Here is a 25916-nt window from a genome sequence, read left to right as displayed (position 1 = left end):
CCCAGCGCAGCGCAGCGGGAGATGGAGGCCTCGCCGGCAGAGCCGGGTCCCCCCGCGCCGCCGCCGCCGCCGCTCCCGGAGAGGAAGAAGAAGCCGCAGCGGGCGCCGTCGCCCGCCCGGCCCAAGGAGGTGGCCGGCTGGTCGCTGGCCAAGAGCCGGCGCGGAGGCGGCGGGGGGCACCCGGGCGCGGCCCCGCGGCTGGCGGCGAGCGGCGCGCACCCGCACCCGCACCCGCGGCGGCCGGGCGGGGGCAAGGACGGGCGGCCCGACAAGCGGGGCCCCGCGGGGGCCCGGGCCGGCGGCAAGGGGCCGGCGGGGCGCGGCGCGGCGCGGCCGAAGGGCCGGCGGCACGGAGCCGAGACGGCGGCCCCCGGAGCGAGAAGGACGGGGTCGGGACCCCGCTCGGTGGCCGGGCCCGGGCCGGGGTCCGGGCTGACCGACAGCAGCTCGGAGGTGTCGGACTGCAGCGCCTCGGAGGAGGCGAAGCTGCTGTCGCTGGAGCTGGGGCTGAGCGGCAGCGATGGCGAGTCCCCGGGCAGCGCCCCGCCGCCGCCGCCCTCGGCCGGAGAGGCGTCGCCGCTGCCCGAGGAGCCCTCGGCCGCCTCCGTGGCCAGCAGCCGCCTGCAGCTCAGCACCTCGCTCGCCTTCTCCGACCTCACCGAGGAGCTGCTGGACGCCGGCACCGACGGGCTGCTCCGCGAGCTGGAGGATCTGCGCTCCGAGAACGACTATCTCAAGGTGGGCACGGCGTGGCGTGGCATCCCTGGCGCGGCTCGGTGTGGAGCGACATCCCTGGCGCGGCTCAGTGTGGCATGGTATCGCTGGGCAGTAGTGGTATAGCATGGCATCCCGGGGTGTGGGTCAGTCAGGGTCAGCATCCCTGGCTATAGCCTGGTTTAACGTCCCAGAGCTTTGCAGGGCATCTGAGGGCATGGCTCAGCATGGTGCAGCATCCCTGGCCTTAGCATGGCATGGTGTGGAGTCCCAGGGCAGGCGTCAGCATGGCTTAGCACCTCTGGGCACAATAGAGCATCCCTTGTCATCGCAGCGTGGCGTCCCTGTGCACAGTGCAGCGTGGCACAGCATCCCTGGCAATGGCAATGGCACAGCGTGGCACAGCATGCCAAACTATGGCTCAGCGTGACACAGCATCCCTGGCAATGGCATGACGTGGCATGGCACTGCGTCCCAGGGTGTAGCTCAGTGTGGCACAGCATCCTCGGGTCCAGCCTGGTGCGGTTCAGCATCCCAGGGCATGGCTGGGCATGGGGCACAGCTCAGCCCAGGATTGCCAGGCTCAGCCTGGCCTGACTCCGATGAGCAGCACAGCACGGCACGGCTGGGTGCAGGGCTTGGCACGGCTCAGCCCAGCATGGCATCCCTGAACATGGCACAGCCAGGGCTGGCCTGGCATGCTGTGCCTGGCCTTCACTTGGCACATTGTAGCATGACTGGATGTAGGGCCTGGCTTATCTAAGCCTGGAATGGCCACACTGAGCTTAGGGCAGAGCTCAGCTTGGCCCAGCATGGCCCAGCTGGGCATGGTCCAGCATGGTGTGGCATGCCTGGGCACCACTCAGCCCCATGTTCCATGGCATGGCTTGGCACAGGGCAGCCTTTGGCACAACATGGGCCAGGTTAGCCAGGCGTGACCCGGCTGAGCATGGCTTGCCCTGGCACAGCACATTGGGTGCAGCACGACCAAGCCCAGCATGGATCCAGCTTGGCATGGCAAGGCTTGGCACAGCCTGGGCTGGCAGAGCTTAGCAGGGCACAGCTCAGCATGGTATGGATGTGCTCAGCCCGGCTGGGCATCTTGGGACACAGTATGGCATAACCTGACCCCGTGCAGTTGGGCACGGCTCCCTGCTGCTCTCCGTGCCTGCTGCTGCTGCCAGAGCCTGGGGACATTTTCCAGCTCTCTTCTGCCCGCTGGTTCCTGTGCTCCCTGGGGCCTTTTTCCGGGTCTGCCTGGTTCAAAGGGACGTGGTTGAGCCAGGGCAGATGTGCTGTGAGGGAACAGAGACATGGAGCCGTCCCACCTGGTCCCACATCAGCCTGATGGGCACCAGCACCCACCCAGTCCTGGTGCAGGCATTCTGTGCCCTCTTCAGGGTGGAGCTGTGGCTGAGCTGCTTGGGCAGTCACCTGCTGGTGAGCTCAGGGCTCCCCAACTACTCTTTGGGTGCTGCAGGTTGGAAGTCAGCCCAGCTCTCCTCTGCTGCTGCCCAAGTTTGTGAGAGTGTCAGGATTCCAGCCACGAGGTGGGCATTGGGTGATGCTGGAAAATACCCAGTCAGGCCCCTTGTCCATTAGCAAAGCCCCAGATCACGGCTGGTGTCCCAACTCCTGCCAGAATTAGCAGCAACAGCTTAAGGGCTTTGATTTACTGGGGGCTGGAAAAACGCAGATGAGGCCCCTGGGTTTCCAAGAACACGTGTGCGAGCACTGCCATTCCTGCGGGTACAGCGAGCTTTCCTCCCTTCCCATGTGATCTCCTTCCTGGCAAGCTGCAGGCCAGCAGGGTGTGAGTGATTTACCTGCCCTGAGGGGTGCCAGCTGAAATCCACTGGCCAGGAGCAGTGGAGAGGGGAGAGCTGCTGGAGGCATGCACCAAGAATTGCCACAGGGATGCTGGTGGCATGGTCCCTTCTTTGCCAGCTCTTGTGTCTCCTCCCTGACGTGCATCCTGCTTATATCCACGTTTCCGTGTTGTAGCTCATTTCTCCTGGCTCTGGAGCAGGAGGTGGTGGGGTGATACCCTGGCTCCAGCTGGGCAGAAGCCCAGAGCACACGCCTCTCGTGCTCCAAAAAATGTTGGAAGATTTGCCTAGTTTCTCCTGCAAGGAGTGGAAAACTGGGCTGGGCTGCAGCAGAGTGCTGGCTTGTGCCATCTGTGCTAAAAATTCAGGCATTTCAGTACTGAAAACAAAAATAAAGCCTTAACCCAAGGGATTGGCACTGCCCATCTTGCCATGCAGCTCTCCTCTGCTCGGGTGGATGAATCAGACTTATCCCAAGTGACTTATTTCCTAAGACTCACCCAAAAAGCTGCAAATGAATATTTTTTTCATGTATTCATCAGCATCAGCTAAAACCTAGTACATATTTAGAGCGAGATGAGGATTTTTGGGGGTGGGAGGGCTTTGGTGACGTTCTGGCACGAGCCAGACGTGTGTGGTGCTACTACGCCCGTGTGATGCACGCTGGGTTTGGGAGCTTCCCAGCAGTGCTCCAGCAGTGCCAGCTCACGTCCCATCTTTCCTCAGCTGCCATCATAAAACCGACTTGTTTAAGCACACTTCACCCATTTCTCTTTGCAGCTTGGATTTGTGCAAGGCTCTGCTCTCCTCCTCCCACTCTGGCTGTACTGGGCGAGCTGGGATCTCCTCTTGCCCGTGCTGTCAGGCCTGTGCACCTGCTGTGACCCCCCTGAATGGGTTATTCCGAGCGTTTTCCCAAAAAGGGCTGTTTTCACAGGCAGGCTGGCAGCCTGGTGAGGGAGGAGGTGCCTTGGTGTCCTTGCCCCGTCTCGCTGTTGCGATGGAGAGCAGCTCCCAGCCCTGCTCAGCAGGCTGGAAAATGTGAGATGTGATACGGCAGCAGCTGCAGAGGGACAGGCAGACAAAGAGTGGGCACGGGAAGGTTTGGAGCAAGGGGAGGGGATGCCTGCAAACCCTTTCCTCTCCTCTCTGAGGGAAGGGGTTTAGGCAAGAGCCGTGTAACGCTGGCAGCACAGTGCTGCCTGCCCTTTCCTGCTGCCTGTCCCCCTCCTGCTCCCTGCCCTGAGTCATCCCACATCCCCTGGGGCTCGCACATCTCTCCCAGCTCTGAGGAGGAACATTCACAGTGGCTGGGGTGCCTTGTTTCCCCAAGGTAGTCGTGCCAGCAGCAAGGGCTCTCTGAGAACATCCCCCAGGGTATTGGGGGCTGTGTCTGGGCAGCCTGGCTGGCACTGAGTCCCTGCTCTGCTGCTGCCCAGACCCAGCCACAGGGACAGGGACCATGCCTGGAGCCCCAGTAGGCACCTGCAGAGCTGAGGAGCAGAGCTCTGTCAAGCAGCCACCCTGAAGGGGGTTTTGCCCTTCTTGCCTTTTCAGATGTTCACAGCATGGGTTGGGCTGCAGAGAGCCCCCAGCTGTTTGCCTGGTAATTTATGGGGGCAGGTGTAAAGCTGAGAAATGTTGATTTTCCCCTCGTGCCAGCCAGGGGCAGGGATCAGCGCACAGGCTGCTGCACTGAGCTCCAGCACGACATGGATGGCCGGTGTGTGCTGTCAGAGCTGGCCCAGAGCTGCTGTTAATGCACCTAGAGAAACCCCTGTGTGTGACATGGGTGTGCCTTGCCCATCCTTCCATCCATTGCACGCTGGCATGGGCTTGTGCTGCGCTGCATTTTCTGAGCTCCCCTTGCTGGCAGGGGGTGCCTGAGCACCCTGGGCAGTTTCCTTTAAAAATCACCACTGATTTTTTTTCTTTTCCCTAGCAAATCCAGCCATAATTCCCTGTGCTGCCTGACAGGCGCTGAGAGTTAATGGAAAGCTGCTGCTTTTGTGCAGCAATCTCGGAGGAAGCCGTGCTTGTTGCTCTCGTGCACGGTAATCCCCGTCTTTGCACGGGGGTCGCGGCACACCCGCTGCCAGCGCGGCACAAAGGCGGCTCTGCCACACACCCAGCCCTCCTCCTCCTCTGCTGAGCTTTGGGGGTGAAGCTGGAGGGTGCAGGCAGGGCTGTGCCCCCCAAAATGCTGCCCGCCCCCCACGGGCAGGCTGGTGCTGCTGGGCTGTGCCCCAGAGCCTGGGGCTGCCAAGGTGAGGGGTTGTGCTGCCAGCCAGGGCTGTTTTGTGTCCCTCGCTGTTTTCTGCTTCTTGGAGGTAGCAGGTCCTGCTGGGCTTGCACAGTGTGTGTCCCCTGCTCTGCTCAGAGCTTCCTGCGTTCTTGCAGGTGTCAAAGTCTGTGTGGAACTCCCCTTGGACAGGAGATCTGAGGGTTTCATTCTGCTTCTGGAAGCTGTGAGGGGTCTGGTCTGCACTCTGAGGTGTGCTCTGCCATCTCCACTGGTCCTTCTCCTGCCCTGTCACTGCCCAGGGTCATCATCCTGAAGCTCAGCCCTTCCTGAAAGAGCTGATGCCCTTCAAGTACATGTGTGGACACAGCTGTTGCCTCCTCCTGCTCTAAAAATGCATGGGGTTTTTTTTTTCCTGAACTGGAAACAGGCAGTTTGCATCCCACCTTTCCGCTTCTTCGTTTCCTTAATAATCTCCCCAGGGAGAGACAGTGTCTGAGGTTTGTGCAGAGGAGGTTGAAGGTAGATTGTCTCTTGAGTTCCTCCACTGAGCAGAACCTGGCTCCTGCAGCCACAAAATGAGGTGTTTGCTTCTGCACACAATCCCTGGGGCATTCAAATGAGCCTCTCTGGGCTGCAGATTCCCAGCGTTTTTTTCTGAGATTTCTAGTGTGAAAGCACTGTGAAATCTTTGCTGCTCCAGAGATGGGATGAGCGGGATGCAGTGGTGGGTGATGCTGCAGGACAAACAGAGGAGCAGCCCAGGGGTGGCTCACAGAGGGATGGGTACCCTGTTTACAGGGCAAGTGGCCCAGCAGGGCAGTCCCCAGGGGTATTAGTGTTGGAGAGAAGTCATTTTTCTCCTCCTCATCTTTTCACACTTCAATTAACATCACTTAGAGTGCTCCGTGCTCAGTGCCACCCCTGAATTTGGGATGTTTCTGTGAGGTTCCTCCCCTCTCCTGGTTCTGCTCTCACCTTAGTCCAAATAAAGGTGATCTGGGCATCAACCCCAGAGTGTTCAGGTTGGGCATCAACTCCAGAAAATGTGCAGGTGCAAAGGGTGAGGCTCTGTGGCCATCATGGACCCCTGAGGCTGAGGAGACCCCAGTGCACTCTATTTGCTGCCTTAGCAGATCAGCTCTATCCTCCAAGCTCTCTTCCAGTTTGCTGGCATTTTTCCACTCTCCAGTCCTAATCCCTTTACTGTGGCTTAGCAGCATGGCTTGCCTCCGTGGGGCAAACTGGGGCAGGCTGTGCGCCTGCCAGGCTGCATCCACTCAGAGGATTTATCGCTGTTACGGGATGTGGGTGAATTCCTGCAGCTGCAGCAAAGACAGGCACTGCTTTCCCAGCCCCCAGTGCTGCAAATCCCCCCAGCCCTGCTCCATGGCTGCACTTCCAGGCTTTGCCCAGGCTGGATACGCTGGACACAGCCTCCCCCTAAAATAACGGTTGCTACAACCCAAAGCAAAAACAAGCAGGAGCTCTTAGCAGGGCAAGCCCAGGCTTCCTTCCAGAAAATGCAAGATGTGGTTGGGTTTTTTCCAAGGTCCCTGCTCCCTGCCCTGCTCAGCTGCTGCCTGGGAAAGCCACATGGCAAGTGAGAGCTGGAATGGTCAGCACTGAAGGAGGATTGCAGTTGTATTCAAGCCACGATTCACCTGACTTTGGTGGTGAAAGGCTGTTTTCCCACCCTCTGCAGTGTGCCTGCTCACCTGCAATGCATAATGCCTTTTTTTCCTATGAAAGCTCCCGAGGAATAGATGCCATAACCCAGCTCTCCAGGCTGGTTTGGTTTATGGGGGTTTTGCTGGTGCTCCCAGGGGTGGGGCCCTGTCAGGGGGGGAGGTGGCAGTGCTGGTGGGGGGGTCCCTTCAAATTTGTCACCCCAGGGTGCATGCCATTCTTTGCAGGGCTGTCTGCCAGCACATGTGGTTTGTCCCTAGGGGGTTTCACACCTGACATGTCCAGGAGGTTTTCTCAAGCATGTCTGCAGTGATGCCCCTTCACAGGACAGTCTGTGGCTGTCCCTGGAACAGCCAGGCCCGCTGTCCCCAGGACCCCCTGTGCTCATCTCAAAGCCTTGGGGCTGTTTCTGTTCTGAGACAGAACAGAAGCAGATCTGTTCTCGAGACCCCCTGTGGAGAAGCAGAGCAGCAGAGGGTGACAGGACCCTGGTGGCCGTGGTGCAGGCAGCCCAGGCCAGGAGATAATCCGGGATTGTCTAATTGACGTTCCTCCTTTGTCACAAAGTGTTTAAAGCCAACAGTGAGCGACTGTGACTTGTCCCTGCAGCTGCCAGCCCTTTCCCCAGGCTTGGCTTCTCCTCTCGGGGAGTTCTTGCAGCTGGGGCTTTGTCAGGCCGGGTGACTGTGGCAGCCACTGTGCCAGCGCCAGGCAGAGCCAGCACAGAGCTGCCATCTCGGGCTCTAAGTCACTGTCACAGCAATGTGGGGAGCAGTCCCTGTCCCCTCTGCCCAGGGGGAATCAGAGCTGAGCATCCCCAATGTCAGTGCCAGATCCTTTTGTTCCTTCCATGACCGCGCCACGGAGCAGAGCGGGAGCGTGAGCCACTCACTTCTCAAGTGGCAATTGCATCTGGCAGTGTCAGGAGGTCTTCAGTGGCAGGGGTTTTGGCAGGAAAGCAGATGCTTGATCCCTTCCCAGGAGGGATCCCTGGTCCCACTGGGTCTTGTGGAGGACAACAGCCGGTGTGATGGCTGTAGTGTTTGCTTGGGGGATTTGGGTTGACACCATGTTCATGGTGATGTGGACAGAGCTTGGTCAGGGACCAGGGATCAGAGGGGACAATCCTTGAGCATCCCCAATGACCACAGTCCTGTTCTGGATGAACATGGGCACTGGGGATCCCACAGTAGTTGTGTGCCATAGCCCTGGAGGAGGCTTTGGGTCAGTGCTGGTGCCAGCAGGATGTCACCCTTGGCCCTGCTGTGACTGTGATGCAATTGCTCTGTGCCAGAGGAGATCACTGGGAGAGCTGATGGGACTGGGAAGAGGTGGAACAGAGGACCCAGTCCAAGGACTGCTGCTTGGTGGCAAAACAAAGAGCAAACTCTGGTCCCCAGCACCAGTGGCATCTGGTTCATGTCCCCACGTTGCCTCCCCCAGCAGCTGTCCTCGCCTGCCATCTCCTCCTTCCCTCGCCTGCCTCCCTGACACATCTTTTCCAAACATAACCTAATTTTTCTCCCCGTGGCTGCTGCCTGAGCTGCTCCTGCAGCTCCTCTCCCTCCCCCACCTTCCTCTTTCTTTTACCACAAATACTCTCAGGCGCTTTTGTTGGCTCTTCCCCCTCAGACAACTGGCTCACCCCTGGGTGACAGAACCCAGCTGGCTCTGAGCCTTTTCCTGCAAGGATTGGGTTTGGCCCAAGGGGTTGAAGATCTGTGAAAATGGCTCATGGGATGGATGGATGGATGGATGGATGGATGGATGATGGTTGGATGGATGGATGGAGGATGGATGGATGGATGGAGGATGGATGGATGGAAGGATGATGGATGATGGATGATGGATGGATGGATGGATGGATGATGGATGGATGAATGGATGATGGATGGATGGATGAATGGATGATGGATGGATGGAGGATGGATGGATGGATGGAGGATGGATGGATGGATGGATGATGGATGGATGATGGATGATGGATGATGGATGATGGATGGATGGATGAAGGATGGATGATGGATGATGGATGGATGATGGATGGATGAATGGATGATGGATGGATGGAGGATGGATGGATGGATGATGGATGATGGATGGATGATGGATGATGGAGGATGGATGGATGGATGGATGGATGGATGGATGGATGGATGGAGAGATGGAGAGCCATGGTGGGCAGGTGTCTCAGGGGAAAAGAGGGCAGAGCAAGCTGCAGGATCTAACACAGCATCTCCTGGCAGGATGAGATCGAGGAGCTGCGCGCTGAGATGCTGGAGATGCGGGATGTCTACATGGAGGAGGACGTGTACCAGCTGCAGGAGCTGCGGCAGCAGCTGGACCAGGCCAGCAAGACCTGCCGCATCCTGCAGTACCGGCTGCGCAAGGCCGAGCGCCGCAGCCTGCGCGTGGCACAGACCGGCCAGGTGGACAGCGAGCTCATCCACAGCCTTGAGCAGGACGTCAAGGTCAGCCCGGGGGGCACCTCCCCACCCAGGCAGCCCCCAGAGCCACTAAAGGGGGTTTGGATGAGTTGTGGGCATGGAGGGGGCAGGGGATGTCGGGGTGCAGGGAGCTCTGTGAGGATGTGCGGTTTGTTTTGTTGGAGATGGAGTTTGTTTTGTTGGATGCTGATGTGGGAAGTGGGGAGCAGTGCTTTCAGCTCACAGGTGGTCTGAGGGCATCCTGGTGCTGGAGAGGGCCAGCACTGCTGAGAATGTGCCAGGCTGGAGCCCAGCCCTGTGCCCTGGGGCTGAGCTCCCTTATCCTGCTCCTATGGGGCTGTGATGGGGCCACTACTGCAGGATGGAGCATCAGGAGTGTGCAGGGACCAGGACCCTGCAGCCTTGGGAGCTGCTTCTCTCAGTCTTTGGGAAAACCTTGCAGAGCCCCAGGCATGGTGGCACGTGGGGCTGGGGCAGGGACAAGAGGATTTCTGCAGGGTGACGTGGCTGTGCCCTCGAGGAGCCTGGTGAGTGTTTGCTGAGGGCTCTCACCAACAAGACTGCTGCCAAGAGGGGGTGTGGTGGCAGTCGGAGACAGCTCGGGATGGATGTGCAGCAGCTCGAGGACTAACTTTGTTTTTTGAGCAGAAAACAGCCGGTCCTGGAGCCAAGACGTGCCACAAATGTGGGGCTGCAGACCCTTCCTGCTGCCCATCCCTGCTGGGGCCCCAATCCCCTCCCCAAACCACCCATCAGCTCCCCCCAGCTTTGGTGGCTGCTGCCAAAAACACCCCCTCCAGCTTCTCCCTTTCTGGGAAAGAAAGCACAGCTCATCCTCGGGGGAACAGGAGCCTGACCCCATGGCCTGAGATCCCCCAGCCCTGCAGCAGAGCTTGCTGTTGCCTCCCCAGTGCTGATATCCCAGCCTCTGCAGGAGACAGATTTTGCTGTCCTGCAAATGCAGGAGCGAATGTTTTGTGTTATTAAGCTCCCTTTATGCTGGGGACTGCTCCTGTGCAGGGATCTGGAGAGGGGTAAGCTCTGGGGTGGATGCAGGCACCCTTCACCCCAGGGCAGCTGCTGGTTTTTCTGTAATGTGATGCAGCAGCTCGCCTTTCTCCTGACCAGCACAGCTGCCGCCTGCTCTGCTGCTGCCTCCCAGCTCTTCCAGCCTCCTGGGGGCTTTTCCAGCTTTGTGGTACGGGAAAAAGGTGATGAACATCTCCCAGCATCATGCTAGGGCTGGGCAAGGCAGGATTTGACTAGGGGATGGGGACACAGGGCAGCCTTGCAGCTGGTGACGGAACAAGAGCAGTCCCAGGGGCCAGTGTCTCCTCCAGAGGGTCTCAGTAACCAGCTGGTGATCTCTGCACGAGGACTGTGGGAGCCCAGGAGCTGTAGTCTCAGCCCCCTGCACATTGTGCCCAGTCTGGTGGGAGCCCTGTTGTGTCCCCAGGTGGCCAAGGACGTCTCTGTGCGTCTCCACAATGAGCTGGAGGTGGTGGAGAAGAAGAGGATCAGGCTGGAGGAGGAGAACGAGGACCTGCGCCAGCGGCTCATCGAGACCGAGCTGGCCAAGCAGGTGGTGCAGAACGAGATGGACAAACTCCGAGAGGTGAGTGGGACACGGGAGGGGGACCAGGAGGTGTCCCCAAGGCTCTGCTCACAGCAGGTGTCCTGGCCCTGGCTGTGGGATCCCCCAGCCCTGCCTGAGTCACTGAAACCCAAACCGTGCTACAGATGCTGGTGAAACCCGAGCAGCGCTGCCCTCAGCACGCTTCATCCCACCCTGCGGGCACAGGCTGGCTCTGCCCCATCCAGGGGGGGCTACAAGGCTTCCCCACTGCACTGGGGACACTTTATATGTCCCTGGCCACTTGCTCAGGCCAGCTCCCTGGGCCGTGCCCAATTCCAACTGGGCAAAGCTCCGCATGATGTGGGGCTCCTGTACCTGGCAGAGTGCCTGCTGTGGATCCCAACCACATCCTGCAGGTTCAGACTGGGCTGAGATGTCCCAGCAGTGTCCCCCTGGTGTCCCAGTGGTGCTGTAGAGCTGGGTGGGTGCACAATTCCCTGGGCAGCCACAAATACACCCGTATGCACAGGTCCAGGGCACTCCATGTCGTGCTGTGTTTGGGACCAGCTTCTGGCCGGGATCTGTGTCATCCTCGGTGACAGGAAAGGCATCCTGGTGACAGCATGGACTTGAGATCCATTGCAGCCCTTGTAACCCACTTCCCTACTGCCCGGGATGCCTTTGGTCCCGGGGGAGCCTCGGGATGCATCTCTGGCTGAGCCATCAGCGCAGTGTGGGGGAGGAGGCTCTCACTTCCCCCACCGTGCTTCCTGCACACGGCTGGGGATCTCTGGGGCCATGCCTGCTTAAAGCTGAGCCCAGCTGCAGGATCCAGCTGTGCCCATCCCCTCTCAGCCATCCCCACCCGGGGTGTCCTGTCCCCGGGCTGCACAGCCCCCGCAGCAGCAGCCGTGACATGGCTTTCCCTGCAGCATGGGCTGAATAACAAATGGCAGCAGCGGGAGCTGGGCTGGAGCTCTCCCACACTCGGAAAACAGGCAGGGAAAATGTTTGTGTGGTCAGCTGGGGTGGGCTCCGGCCCCTCGCTGCAGCTGCCCCAGCCCTGGGGACACTGCTGGCTGGCACAGGCTCAAAGAGGGTCCCCAGGCTCAGGATGGCACATCCCCAGGCTAGCAAGGGCGTTGGGGTTACTCACTGATTGCAGAGTGCTAATTAGGCAAACATTAGACAAAGTGAGCTAAAAGCTCTCCTCCTCCCTGCTGCTGCAGGGCACAGAGCCTGGCACAGCTCGTTAACAGCCAGAGCCAGGGACTGCACAGCCTCACCCCTCGGGGCTGATTATCCCTCCCTTCCAAGGGCTTCCTCCCATAACTGGATAATTGTCTGGGGATCATTCCCGAAGGCACAGGCACTTTCCCCTCTTCTGTCTCCTAAAGGGGTAGGAAAAAGTGGGATCAAGCTGGGTGCCCCATGCCAAGTTTGCCACCCCCAGCTTGGGTGAAGGGACCCTGAGGCACCGCCAGCCCCAGGCTGCTCCCAGGGCCAGCAGTGAAAACATCTGCCACATCTGCCCCAGGCTGCTGTTCTTGGGGCTGTTTGGGGCTGGTGCTGCCCTTTGCCAGCCACAGTTCCCAGCAGGGCAGGGGTGAGGGATGTGATGTGGCACAACCAGCCCCGGGAGAGGCTCTGCAGCTCCAGCAGCTCCAGGGATGGTCGTGGCCTTAATAGGAAAGCCTGGAGCCCGGCACCTTGGCACAGGCAGCAGCTTACATTTCACAGCTGCTTTCTTTGGCTGCTGGGCCTCAGCACCAGCTTGGAAATAGGTCCAGGGCAGCTGCATGGATCAGCCAGCACTCATGGGAGGCTGTGTGGATATTCTTGAGGGTCTTGCTCAGCTCCCTTCCCCAGATAACTGTCTCTGCTCTGGACACCTTTATTTTTACCGTGCTTTTGGTCTGCCTTTTTGTTCTATCTGCCTTCCCCACCTCCCAGCTGTCCTCACTAGCCTGGACATTGTCCCTTGTGTCCCCTTGTGACCTTGACAGCAGAGTCAGCATCATGCTGCTGAGGGCCCAGGACATGTCCCTTGCTTGGGGAAAAGGCGATGAGGAATGTCATCATCTGCTGCTCTCACACTGGAATGTCCTGAGAGCTGTCCCTTGGCCTGGGGGTTGGATTCCCTGCTCCATCCAGCCCTGACAGGGACAGTGACTCAGCCTCTCCACTCTCCACGGCTCATTTCCTGCTCACTCCTGCTATTTCACTGCTCGTTTGCCTGCAGGGGGAATTTCTGGCCAAACCTCATGATGTGATGCTTGCCAGTCTTCCTCAAAGCAAAGGGCCTCTCTCAGCCCACCAGGGCTCGGGTGTTTTCCTGGGGTCCACAAGCATCTGGGAATGTCAGTGCCCATGTCCATCCCCATTGAATCTGTCTGTCTGTCTGTCTGTCAGTCAGTCACTGCTGGGGTGCAGTGCCATTGCTGAGGGTCATGACTCTTTTTTTTCCTGCAGAACTCCCTGAAGAAGCGGGGGTCTCGCTCCATGGGCAAGACTGAGAAGAAGCTGTCAGTGCAGGTATCAGCACCTGAGCACCCCGGGCACGCCACAGTGACCCAGCAACACCCAGGTCAGGGTGCCAGCTGGGGACTGAGCCCAGACCAGGAGTAAATCCAGCCATGGCAGCGCCATCCCCTCCTTGCAGGGCTTTGCAGGGCTTTGCAGAGCTTTCCTGCCTCTCAGAGCCCTGCATAAGGGCGGGATTGATGTGCTGGGCCATCCTCTTTGTCCTCAACCGCTCCCTTGTCTCATTTATCAATGGAGCAGTGGCCTGCCGTGGCTTTAACCCTTTCCCTGTTTAAGGAGCTGCAGGTTTGGCTTTGACATTGCAAAGCTGCTTCTGCTCTTGTGGCTCTCACAGCCCGTGTCCCTCCTGCCAGTGCCAGCAGCTGTGCTTGAGGGTGCTCTGGGAGCTTCACGGGGTCTGGGGGAGCAGAGGGTCCCTGTGGGGATGGCTGGAGGCCACACCACTCCTGCCCCTCACAGGCTGCTGGGGCAGCACAGGGCTGGGGGATTTGCCTGTGGCAGGGGGATTTCAGCTGTCACTTGCTGTTGAGCTGAGCTGCTGTGACTCGCTAATGCTGTTACCAGGGCTTGGAGAGGCAGAGCTGCTGTTGCAGGGATAGAAAGGCAGAGGAGAAATCCTCTTTCAAAGGCAGAAGACTTGAAGGGTTTATTTTGGGGAACGGATCTGCTCCCCCAAAGCTGGGACACGGAGGCAGACCATGCAAAGACACTCCTGACATGCTGCTGAGTGTCGTGGCAGGAGCCCTGAGCAGCACAAGGGGTTTGGGTGACCTGTGTCCTTCTTGGCACAGGCCCTTCTGTGCAGCCACAGGACACAGACCACCCCCCCCCCAGGACCTCAAAGACTTTCCCTTTCAGTCTATTTATCACCTCCCTTTGACTCCATTCTTGAGAGCCCTTTCTGGCCAGCTGATGGTTCCAGCATCCTTCCCCTCTTTTCCCCAGAGAGCTCTTACAGCCAGCTCTGCCCTGAGTTGAGTGGGCTCCTCCATCATCCCCTTCCTGAGGCTGAAGCCCCTCATCTGCCTCCTCCTGGGGCAGGGAACAATTCCAACCCTTCTGCTTCCTACACCCCCATGGAGCTAAGACCCTTCAGCTTGGGGTCAGGGTGGTCCCAGTTCTGTGGTGGGAAGTGCTCCAGGAGCTCTGGGCTTCCCCAGTGGGATCCCCCTCGCTCCCTGTCCCCACACAGCCGTGGCTGGTGGCCTTTGGGCACAGATGCTGTGACTCATCTGTGGCTTCCTGGGCCCCTTTCCTGCCAGGCTGTGCTGGGTGAGCAGCAGCACTCCCCAAAAATGGAGCTGGAGGGAACAGACTCAACACTGAGGTCTGCCCAGACCCCAGGAGCCCTCCAGGTGGTCTTGGGGATGTGTGTGTGTCTCTTTGCTGATGCCAGGACATAGAGGGATATACTGGGTTGCTGCTTTTATTTTTTTTTTCCCCTGGAAAAACAGGAACTGAGGTCATGTCTGCCCTGCCCGCTCCAGCCCTCCCCTAATCTCCTCACCTAATTAGGGGGGCACCGCTTTAATGCGGCTTTGCGAGGTCGTGTCCCAGTGCACAAGCGTGGAGGTGCAGCAGGGTGGTTCCTGTGGTCATAGCAGGACCTTTAGGGAATAAAATGGCACCCTAAACTCATGAGAACCCCCTTTCCATCACCTTGTTAAGAGCAGTCCAGGAAGTCTGCAGAGTAAATACTGCTGCAGGGTTTGGGGTGAGCGTGGGCATGGCTGGAGGGGCTGGGGGTCCAGAGCAGCCAAAGAAGGGGCTGGTTGTTTTTTTCAAGGCAAGGAAAGGGGAAAAGGGGTGAGTTGAGCTGGGCAGAGAGCTGCCAGGGCCAGCAGCCACCCAGCCAAAGGGCTTGGCCACCTCCAGCACTGCCCAGCTCCAGTGGGTGCAGTGAGGTGAGGGTCACAGCCTGGCAGGTCCCCTCCTGGCAGTGACCACGCTGGAGCTTGGAGCACTCAAGTGACCCCAGGGCACAGGAAGCTGTGAGCTGGACGTCAGGAAATCCTGGTCCTCCATCCAAAAAGCTCCCAGAGCAGAGAAACGGTCTGTCTGGGCAAACAGCCAAGATCCTAACTGCTAAATAATACAGGAACACATGGAGAAACGGTCCTGAGAAGCAGAGGGGCTTGGGAAGGGACTAGTGAGCTGATGCTGAGGCTTTGCCTGGGTTTTCAGTGCCCTGGCAGGGTGGGGGCAGCAAGGCTGGGGGTTGGGATTTCAAAAGGTTTTCAGCTGCTTCTCTGCCCTGTGATGAGAGTGGGGGGCTGAGCGAGAGGAGCAGAGCCCTGACAAGGGCATTGCAGAGGCAGCAGTGCCAGTTTTGGGGAAGAAACCTTAGTAACCCTGTGGAGTCTTGAGAGCTTTCCCTTCTCCTCTGCCCTGTTGTGGATCAGGCTGGACTTGGTCCACCCATCCCTGGTGGTGGCTCAAGGGCTTCTTGGGGCAAGACCCACAGGTCTCCTCATCCAGGGCATGTCCTGTCTCCAGGCTCACCCTGAAAGCCTCCAGGATGGATCTCAAAGCTTTTTCCCCTCCAGGAGCAGAGCCAGCAGCTTCCCTGGGATGACTGGGGTGGGAAGGTGGCATGTCCCCAGGGCTCTCTGGGAGTCACCATGGCCCCTGGAGCATGTTTCTAATACCCACCCCCTCCCTAGGAGGACAGCGCAGACCTGAAATGCCAGCTGCACTTTGCCAAGGAGGAGTCAGCCCTGATGTGCAAGAAGCTGACCAAGCTGGCCAAGGAGAACGATGGCATGAAGGAGGAGCTGCTGAAGTACAGGTCCCTGTACGGGGACCTCGACAGCTCCCTCTCCGTGGAGGAGCTGGCTGACTCTCCCCATTCCCGGGAGGCCGAGCTGAAGGTCCACCTCAAGCTGGTGGAGGAGGAAGCCAACATCCTCAGCAGGAGGATAGTGGAGCTGGAGGTGGAAAACCGCGGGCTGCGGGCGGAGATGGACGACATGAAGGGCCAGGGGGACAGGGAGCTGCCGGGGCAGGACTCGCGGTTCCTGGTGGGCGTCTCGAGCTGCGGGGACGCGGGGGACACGGTGGCAGAGCTGCGCCGGCACCTGCAGTTCGTGGAGGAGGAGGCCGAGCTGCTGAGGCGCTCGCTGCTGGAGCTGGAGGACCAGAACAAGCTGCTCCTGAACGAGCTGACCAAGTACAAGTCGGACCACGAGCTGGACGTGACGCTGTCGGAGGACAGCTGCTCGGTGGTCAGCGAGCCCTCGCAGGAGGAGCTGGCCACGGCCAAGGTGCAGATCAGCGAGCTCAGCGGCAAGGTGAAGAAGCTGCAGTACGAGAACAGGGTGCTGCTCTCCAACCTCCAGCGCTGCGACCTGGCCTCCTGCCAGAGCACCCGGCCCATGCTGGAGACCGACGCCGAGGCCGGAGACTCGGCACAGTGTGTCCCCACCACCGGCTGGAGGGACGGGATGGGCGGCAGCGAGGCCGACGGGCAGGACAGGGGGATGGGCAGCGGGAAGGTGCCCGATGGCCCCGCCAAACTGCTCAAGCCCAAGGACCTGGAGACCTTGCTGGGCATCCGGGACCAGGCAACTCTGGTCAGCAAAGCGATCGATGTCTTGATTTCGGACGCCAATGGGTTCACCGCGGGGCTGAAGGCGTGCTTGGACAACGAGTGTGCGGGGGTGCTGCTGGGCGAGGCGGTGGGCAGCGGCGGCGACAGCCCCAGCGATGCCAAGCTGATGAATGTGCTGCTGATGCGGCTGGGCGTGCTCCAGCAGGACCTGGGCTGCTTCGTGAGGAAGGTGGACCACCTCACCAGCGGCTTCAAGGAGCACACGGACTCCTTCCCCTTCTCCAGCCCCAGCAGCCATGACATCACCAAAGAGGGGCTGCAGAAGGAGCATGCCTCTGACTTCCAGGTACGGGTTCTTCCCACATGCCTCACAGCAGCTGCCGCTTTATTTGCCACCACGTTTCCTCCTGCTTTAACGGAGCAAACCCTGATCCCCAGTGTAACCTCCCTCCTGCCTCTCCAGAGCAAAATCCAAACTAACACCTCACTGCATGCCAGTGGCACCGGGGACAAGGTAGGACTCTGCTCCAACAGAGTGTGCCCAGGGCAGGAGGCAGTGGACATCCTGGCACAGGCTGGTTGTGCCAAGGCTGCCCTGCCCGTGGCCAGGGGCTCTCGGGTGCAATCCCACCTTAGCAGGGGCTGATGTTTTGGCTGCTCTCCCTGGCTTAGCCCAGCATCGTGTTTCAGAAGCTCTTTGCTTGTTGGGCAAGCTGGGTGGGAAGAGAGCAGCCTGCAGCACCTCTGAAAGCAGCCCAAATTGCAGGGACCCCGCTTGCAGGAATCGTCCATCCCCAGAGGTACCCAGGCAGGGTAATTTGGAGAGCAAAGACTTCAGGGCAAATCTGCATCCAAGGCAGAACACCTTTGGAGCAGTGCAGAGCAGCTCATGCCCTGCTGTCCCGCTGCTCTCAGGGGTCCCAGCTCGTGCCGGGGGTCAGGGATGTCAGTGGTGGTTGGGGCTGCAGACACAAGCCCCTTTCTGGAGCACACTCACTTGTTCAGAGTCCTATTGTTCTGCATGTGGTCCCCCCAGCCCGAGGTCCCAGTCTCCCCCAGTCACTGCATGGCACCGTAACCGGTGTTTGCACATTTTTTCCCTCTTTCTCTCTTTTTTCCCCTTTCCCCAAACAATCCAGGCCACGTGTCTCCTCATCCTGTGTTTCCTTTTGGTTTCCGCATTGTCTCCCGCCATGGTGGTGAAGCTCCTTCTCCTCCTCATCCTTTTTGTTGTCTTGTAGTTCTTTACTGTTTCGGAGACCCATTGTTTTGTTTTCTGGCTTTTTTTTCTTCCCGCTCTTTTGGTTTGTTCTCATTAACTTGCCCACGCATGCAGCAGCCTGATTTTAGGGACGCCGACCCTTTCCGCATCCCCCACACCAAGGACACGGACCCCGCCCATCCCCGGAGCTACAGAACCTGCCGGGCCGAGGAGAACGACTCCTACGCCACCGAGGTACGGCACAGGCAGGGAGCCGTGTCCCCTTGGCCAGTGGGGTTGGGGACAGGGCTGTGGGATGGGGTTGACCCTTTGGAGAGCTGGTGACAAGGGAAGCTGCAGAGCCTGGTCAAGCAGGGGACTCAGAGAGGTGCAGCCCACCTTTCCCATCCCCTTCCCGGGCTCTTACAGATGAAGGAGCTGCAGCTGGTGCTGTCAGAGGCCAACGAGAGCCTGCGGGGGCTGCAGGAGCAGCTCTCACAGGAGAGGCAGCTGAGGAAGGATGAGGTGGACAACTTCTCACAGAAGATCTGCCAGGTGAGTAGGTAACAGCCTCTGCCCCAGGAGACAGCTGTCCTCAAACCCATGGTGGTGGCACCTCCAGCCCAGTGACCCACATGGGGACGTGGGTGCCAGCTGGGAGCACACACAACATGTTCCACTTTAAAGGCTGAGCACACTCCTCTTTGCACATGGGCATGCAGGACTTCCCCCACGGGACTGCCTCAATGGCCCTGCTGTCCCCAGCATGCTCCCAGGCTGGTGCAGGTCCCCCAAATGGGGACATGGGGCTGGCACCAGGCTGAGCCCAGACCCTGGGGTGGAGGCATCACATTGCTGCCACCAGTGCCTGTCCTGGAGCCACTGGTCTCTCCACAGCTGAAGGAGGACCATCAGAAAGCACTGCTGCGACGGGAGTTCGAGCTGCAGAGCCTGAACCTGCAGAGGCGGCTGGAGCAGAAGTTCTGGAGCCAGGAAAAGAACCTGCTGGTGCAGGAGTCACAGCAGTTCAGGCAGAGTTTCCTCCTGCTCTTCATGAAGCTCAAGTGGTTCCTCAAGCGCTGGCGCCAGGGCAAGGTGGTGCACAGCGAGGGCGAGGACTTTTTGGAGGTACAGTGGGCTGCCATGGAGGGGTGACCACACTTTTGGATGTGTCCCTCATGCCTGTTTGCCCTGCCCAGCACTGCTTGGGTGTCCCTCATCCCTGGCCAGGGGCTGTGGGTCCCTGTATCACCCCAGGCATGGTGTCACCCACAGGTGAACAGCATGAAGGAGCTGTACCTGCTGCTGGAAGAGGAGGAGCTAGCCCCGCAGCAACAGGCAGACAACAAGATGTGTGCCGGGGACACCTGGACCCCCAACACGGTGAGCAGGGTCCCCACGAGCCCAGGGGGTGGATCAGGGTAGGATCAGCCCCTGCTGTGGCTGTGTGGCATGGGGTGGTGGCTCCTCTCGGGGTGCATGGCTGGGTGGGGATGCTCCTCCGCAGGACATCACCCTGAGTGTGGTCCCCTGCCCTGGTGGTCCCCCTGTCCCTCACCTTGGCAGCAGCCTGCAGGGCTGGGATGCAGAGAGGGGAGCTCCCATAGAGTCCCACCCTGTTGCCTGTGTTCACCCCTGTCCTCCTGCAGCCCAACGAGTGCATCAAGACTCTGGCAGACATGAAGGTGACCCTGAAGGAGCTGTGCACGGAGCTGCGGGAGGAGCGGCGCGGTGCCAGCGAGCTGCAGCAGCAGTTCACCAAGGCCAAGGCTGCCTGGGAGATGGAGCGTGCCGAGCTCAAGTGCCACATCGCCCAGGTGGGGGCCCCGGGCACCCCGTGGGCTGGCAGAGCTCCCCCATGTCTACTGGGGGGCTGGGGGCCTGCCTGTGCCCTGTGCCAAGCGCTGGGCTGGGAGCAGGGTGGCACTGTGGGAATCTTAATTAGCAGCCACTCAGGCAGGAGAGTTTCCATGGCAACGGGGCTGGCATGGAAATCTGACTGTGGAGCAGCAGAGGATGCTCTTTATTCCTGTCTGGGGAGGGTGGGATGGGACAGGGGCTCAGCATCCCTCCTGAGGACAGGCAGCTGAGAGCAGCATCAGAGCCCACCTCTCCCCACCCCAGGTCACAGTGCAGGATCCCTGCAGATGCTGCAAAAGGGATGCATGGCTGCAGGGAAGGCAGGAGGTGGAGGGAGGGCAGCCTGGGCACTGGGGGAGCTCCTGCCTGTAGGATGAGTCCCATCAGTCCCTCAGCCCTGCTCTCCCAGTGCTGAGAGGTTTCCACTCACGCTGTGCTGGCAGCAGCCCATGGCTGTACATCAGCTCTGCTCCCCAGCACAGGTGCCAGCACTTTCCAGGCAGGATTTCTCCTGGCAGAGCATGTCCCCAGTTCCCATATCTCCTCAAAAGCAAGCAGAGCAGCCGTAGTGGCAGCACCCCAGCGGTGCTGCATCCTTGGGGGCCGCTCTGGCAGCACTGCAGGTGATGCTGCCCCTCTCCAGGAGCCATGTCCTGCAGGCAGGAGCACAGCAGGGCTGGCAGGACATTCAGCCTGTGTCCTGCTGGGTCACCATCTGCTGGGCCGGCTGGCATGACGTGGCTGCAAACCAGAGCTGGCCATGGCTTGGCCATGCCATGGGCAAGCCATGTTGCGTGTGTCACATCCTGGGGGACGTGCTTATTGCCCAGCCTGGCAGCATGGGACTGGCAGTGGCAAGCGGGATGCCCGCAGCCCTGCCCGTTTGCTGGAGATGTCCAGCATCACGCTGGAGCCACGGGTCCCTCACAGCCACCACCATGTCCCCACAGCTGGAGTCAAAGGCAGGCAAAGGGATCGCGGAGCGTGCGCTGCCAGACTGGAAGGTGGCACTGAAGAGGGAGCGTGAGGAGCACCAACACCTCCTGGCCGAGTCCTACAGCGCTGTCATGGACCTCACCAAGCAGCTGCAGATCAGTGAGAAGAACTGGAACCAGGAGAAGGTGGAGCTGCTGGCTCGCTTCAAGGAGGAGCAGCAGCAGGCAGAACAGCAAGCGAAGGACCTGCAGAACAAACTTAACCAGGTATGGTGTCCCCCGTCCTGCACGTGTCCTCCAGCCTCTGCTGCTTGCCCCGAGAATGTTTCATGCTTTTGCTTGCCCAGAGAGGCTCATGTTGCAGCTGTTGAGTGACCAATACATTCTCCAGTTGCAGAAAGGATCCAGTCCGTGGGCATTGAAGCACTCTGAAATGGAGAAGCACGGCAGCAACTGGAAAGAGGTGGGTAACAGAGGGTGGAGTGCTCTTAGAGCTATGGTCTCTGCTAAGGGTTAGATGGGAGGATGTGAACACCCCAGTGAACACCCCTTAAACAGCAAATGAGGCTGCAAGGGAGAGCACCAGGAGAATGAGAGCGTGAAGGGCATGGCTGGACCCCAAGAGCTACTGTGGGGTTATAAAAAGCTGATTTTAAATAGATGTGGTTGCAGCAAGCTCCATGCAGTCCTGGGACTGCTGTGCCTCAGTGTGTGGGGAAGCTGGTGGTGCTGGAGGGGAGCAGGATGCAGCCCCTGAGCTCCTGCCCATCTCTGTGCTGTGGTCCTGTGCTTGCTGACCCCGAAGCTTTCTCCTGTGCCCTTCTAGGCTCTCAATGAGAAAATCACAGACAAGGAGACAATCTCTGAAGCAGAAGCCAAGGGAACCAACCTCAAAAGGTGAGTGTGCTGGTGCCTCCATGGTCCCTGGAACATAGGAACATGGAGGGGGCCCCTGGGCTTGACATGCCTGAGAGTAACAGGGAGATGCAACCATGTTCCAGGGTAGTCCTGGAAGCAAAGGGCTCCCTGTGAGAAGCAGGACTGGGTGCCCAGGGAGGTCTCACTGGGGTGGGAGCAGAGTTCCTCAGCTGTCCCCCAACCTCCTGTCCACTTTTGATCCCCATCCTCTTTCCTCCCACAGGACCAAGTCTGTTTCCTCCATGTCAGAGTTTGAAAGCTTGCTCGACTGTTCTCCCTACCTCCCTGGAAAGACCGTGCCAGGGCTGGGTGACCATGCCCGGGGCAAAAAGGCATCCTCAACCACCCAGATGCTGCCCAACGGGATCCGGGACAGCGCCGGCCTTCCTCCCTCCAACTGTACATATGTGAATATCGAACAACCTGCCCCTGACAGCCTGGTCAAAGAGAAGCTGGGCATCTCCTCCTGGGACTACTCACAGGCAAGCAGCCTCTCTGGGCACGACCCAGCTCAGAAACAAATCCAGAGGAGCTACACGGCGCCCGACAAGACTGGGATCCGCATCTACTACAGCCCACCGGTGGTGCGGCGGCTGGAGGCGCCTCTGGTGCACAACAAGGAGGGCAAGATCATGATCGAGCCCGGATTCTTGTTCACCATGGCCAAGCCGAAGGAGCCGGAGGAGTCAGCCAGCGCCGAGGGCACCTACAGCCAGTGGCTGTGTAACTTCTCCAAGCAGCAGCAGGAGCTGCTGGACAGCGGCACGGGGGAGAGTGCGGTGCCGCCGGTGCCACGCTTCCCCCCCTCGCTTCACGACCTGGAGATCTCCGGCAACATGAGCGACGACATGAAGGAGATCACCAACTGCGTGCGCCAGGCCATCCGCTCCAGCTCGCTCGAGAGGAAGGTGAAAAGCACCTCCAGCCAGACGGTGGGGCTGGCCCACGTGGGCACACAGACCATCCAGACGGTGAGCGTGGGCCTCCAGACCGACCTGCCCCGCGGCGCCGGCGTGCACGGCAAGAGCTGGTCCCCGCGCAGCTCCTCCCTCGTGTCTGTGCGCAGCAAGCAGATCTCCTCCTCCCTGGATAAGGTCCACTCCAGGATCGAGCGGCCATGCTGCTCCCCAAAATACGGCTCTCCGAAGCTCCAGAGGAGGTCTTCCTCCAAGCTGGACACCTCCAAGGACAGGAGCCTGTGGAACTTGCACCAGAGCAAGCAGAACGGCTCTGCCTGGGCCCGCTCCACCACCACCCGCGACAGCCCCGTCCTCAGCAACATCAACGATGGCCTGTCCAGCCTGTTCAGCGTGGTGGAGCACGCGGGCAGCACCGAGTCTATCTGGAAGCCGGGCTGTCCTGAGAGCAGCCGGGCCAAGCCCGAAGCACCCAAGTACGGCCTCGTGCAGGAGTTCTTCAGGAACGTCTGCGGGCGGGCGCAGAGCCCCACCGCCCCCCAGGAGAAGAAGGAGGGCACTGGGGAGGAGAGCAAGAGAGCTGAGCACCTCAGCCCCACCACCCACCACCCAGCCGAAAACATCTCCCGTGTCTTGAACAAGAAGGTCCTCAAGCAGGGCAGCTGCGAGGACCCCAAGCCCTCGTCCCCTGGCCAGGGCAGTAAGGACGCAGCCCTGCGGGACCCCGAGCTCATCTCGGCCATAGCCAGCGAGGTAACGAGGCACGGAGCCCCCCGGGGTGTCCCGCCGTGGCGGGGATCGGGGTGCCTGACCCCTCTAACCCCGCTGTGCCCTGTCTATCTTTGCAGGACACGGCGTGTGACTGCAGCTCCCAGTCCCTCACCTCCTGCTTTGCCCGGCCTTCCCGCTCCGCGCTCCGCCACTCCCCCTCCAAGTGCAAACTGCACCCCGCGGACCCCCCCAGGGCGGAGGAGAAGCCGGGGGCCTCGAGTGAGTGAGGACGGGGGCCCGGGGGACACAGCGTGCCTGCCATCCACTGTCCTGCCGGAAGAGCGCCCGCGCTGAGCCCGCGGGGCTCCTCTCGGAGGCGGCACGGGCTCATCTGTCTCCTAAACGTCCCCTCGGCCCCGGGGACGCTTACGAAGCAGATGTGGAGCCGGAGGCTGCCGGTAGCCTCGGGCTGCAGGCACACCCTGCCAGGGTGGCTGCATCACCCGCTGCCAGCGCGCCGGGAATGAAAAATGAGCCCCTGCTGTGCCGAGGGCTGGCGGGCGCTGAGACATGGAGAGCAGCCGGGGAGGCTGCTGGAGTCAGGCTCAGCAGGGCCGCTGCAGGGAAAGGCTGGCTGAGGCCTGGTGCCCCTGGCTGGAGGGTGCTGGCTGCGGCTGTGCCAGCGCTGCCCGCCCTGCCTGGGCTCCGGAGCATCCTGCCAGCATCCTGCCATCAACCCACCGGCATCCTGCCGGCATCCCGCGGGCCCGATTGCCGCGAGGTTGCATCAGCCGCGGGCCGCGTGTGCTTCCCCGGCAGGAAGGAGGTGGGAGGCTCCCTGTGGTCACCCAGGCTGGGCTGGCTGGGGGCCCTCCCCGGCCACCCTTGTGCTCTGGGGGTGCTGCTGAGGCCCTTCGCTGCTGGGAAGGGCCCGGGTGGTCCCCGGGCTCCTCCAGCTGCAGAGCAGGGATCGCTGGGTGCACAGCGTGGGGAGAGGTGGCTTGTGTGCCTCTGTGTGTGTGTGCACATCCCCTGCTCCCAAGGGGCCGTGCTGCCCCTGCCTTGCACCCAACTCCCTGCTTGGGGCCACTTGTAGTTATTTCTCCTCCAAGTGCTGAATATACATATTTCTCTTTTTTATTTTTTTTCCTTTCTCTCTTTTTTATTTTTTTTTCTTCCCCTCCACTTCTGGCTCTGCCCAACTCCGGACAGCCTGCAATGTAAAACCAAGTGCATTTTAAAAATACCGAAATGAGCTACATTGGAGAGGCACCAATTGGATTAAGAGATTGTGGGTTGGGAGGCTGCAGCGTGGCCCGCGGTCTGCGCCGCACATCCCTCCATCACCACCAGAAAAAGCCTTACCCAGGGAGGGAGGGGGCAGCAGCCACGGCCCCCACGGCACTGCACAGCTCCTGGGGCTGGGGGACCAGCCCCACACAGAGCAGCCTTGGTGCCTCTGTGCAGCTCCAGCAGAGAACAGAGATTTCTGAGGCAGCTGCCTGACCTATTTTCGAGCTGCCTGCCAGGGGCCAGGCAGGGATTCACCCAAGTGGAGCTGCCTTCAGGTGCCTGGGGCTCAATGCATTGCTGTGGGGCTGTGTGCCTTGTTCTGGGGGCTCTGTACACTCCTCCAAGGGCTCTGCATTGCCCCAGGGGCTCTATCCACTGCTCCAAGGGCTCTGAAATGCCCCAGGGGCTCCATCCACTGCTCCAAAGGCTCTGCATTGCCCCAGGGGCTCCATCCACTGCTCCAAGGGCTCTGCATTGCTCTGGGGCTCTGTACAGTGCACCAGGAGCTCCGTACACTGTTCCAAGGGCTCTGTGCATTACTCCAGCAGCTCTGTACACCACTCCAAGGGCTCTGTGCATTGCTCTGGAGCTCTGTACACTGCTTCCAGGGCCTCTGCACATTGTCATCTGGCAGTTTTTCTTAAGAACTGCTGGTGCTGCCGAGGCTGCTGCCCTCTCCTGTCCGGCCGCTCGCTGCCCGCAGCAGCTGCTGCATCACTGCCACGTCGCAGCCTCCGTCAGCATCTCCACGACAGCCGCTCACTGCCTGTGTCTCCGGACACACCAGCATCAGCCAGGGCCCAGCAGCCCCAGCACCTATGGCCTTTTGCTCCTGCGGCCCCTGGGGGACCATTGTCACCCGGGTGGGGGACACTCAGGGCAGGTGCTGCCCACCCTCACCAGCAGCCAGGGCCAGGCTGTGTCCCTGCCTGCCACGGAGGAGTCGGGTCCAGCACTGCCACGGGCAATCTCCTGCTGTACATAGATCCTTTTGAGGTGATTTTTAGCATTTTCATGGATAATTGGGGTTTTGGTTTGGTTTGTTTTTTTTAAAAGACTCTCTACTTTTTGGAATGTGGTTTCTCATTTTTACAACTGCCTTTTAATTATTTGTAATATTGGTCAGTTCTGTCTTACTCTGTAAATAGTGGTGCTGGGCATTTCCCAGGGGTGCTGAGATGAGGCTGGCAAGGAATTTGTGGGGAAAATTTGCTTAAGGTGCGGAGATGGCTGATTCCACTGCAGTCCCTCCATGGATTCTGCCCCTGTCCACATGCCAGTACCCAGCCTGGGGTGAAACCCGAGCTGTTTTGGGTAAAGCCACTCTTGCCCCTGCCCTGTCCTCCTGCTTCCTCTCACCAGCCCATGCCAATGTCGCATGAAGGGCACCTCCTGCCCCGATGACAGGCTCTCTGCCCACCCCATCCTGCACCCCTGTGTCATGCCTGCTAGTTGTGTGATGAATAAAGGCCCTGCAACCCCTCACCCCA

The 25916-nt window shown here is 60.0% G+C and overlaps 1 protein-coding gene across 3 annotated transcripts; it reads left to right on the top strand.

Moving 5' to 3' along the window:
- SOGA1 (suppressor of glucose, autophagy associated 1) lies at positions 1-25916 on the top strand. Of its 3 annotated transcripts, XM_015647807.3 has the most exons (17): positions 1-213; positions 256-738; positions 8721-8945; positions 10378-10536; positions 12970-13032; positions 15705-16937; positions 17928-18047; positions 18222-18347; positions 18690-18920; positions 19068-19175; positions 19442-19609; positions 20603-20854; positions 20979-21050; positions 21414-21484; positions 21729-23175; positions 23271-23412; positions 24346-25916. In XM_015647807.3, exons 1-17 carry the CDS (start codon positions 22-24, stop codon positions 24372-24374), a joined length of 5121 nt encoding a protein of 1706 aa, XP_015503293.1. In that variant the 5' UTR covers positions 1-21; the 3' UTR covers positions 24375-25916. The 3 variants fall into 3 exon arrangements, with proteins under 3 accessions (XP_015503293.1, XP_015503292.1, XP_015503291.1); XM_015647805.2 differs by lacking the exon at positions 1-213 and having other exon boundaries at positions 655-738; positions 17931-18047; XM_015647806.3 differs by lacking the exon at positions 1-213 and having other exon boundaries at positions 345-738; positions 23271-25907.

This window comes from Parus major, chromosome 20 (genome assembly GCF_001522545.3).
Source record: "Parus major isolate Abel chromosome 20, Parus_major1.1, whole genome shotgun sequence".
NCBI classification, from domain to species: Eukaryota; Metazoa; Chordata; class Aves; order Passeriformes; family Paridae; genus Parus; species Parus major.
The sequence above is the reverse complement of the archived record's forward strand: the minus strand, read 5'-3'. Positions and strand labels throughout refer to the sequence as shown.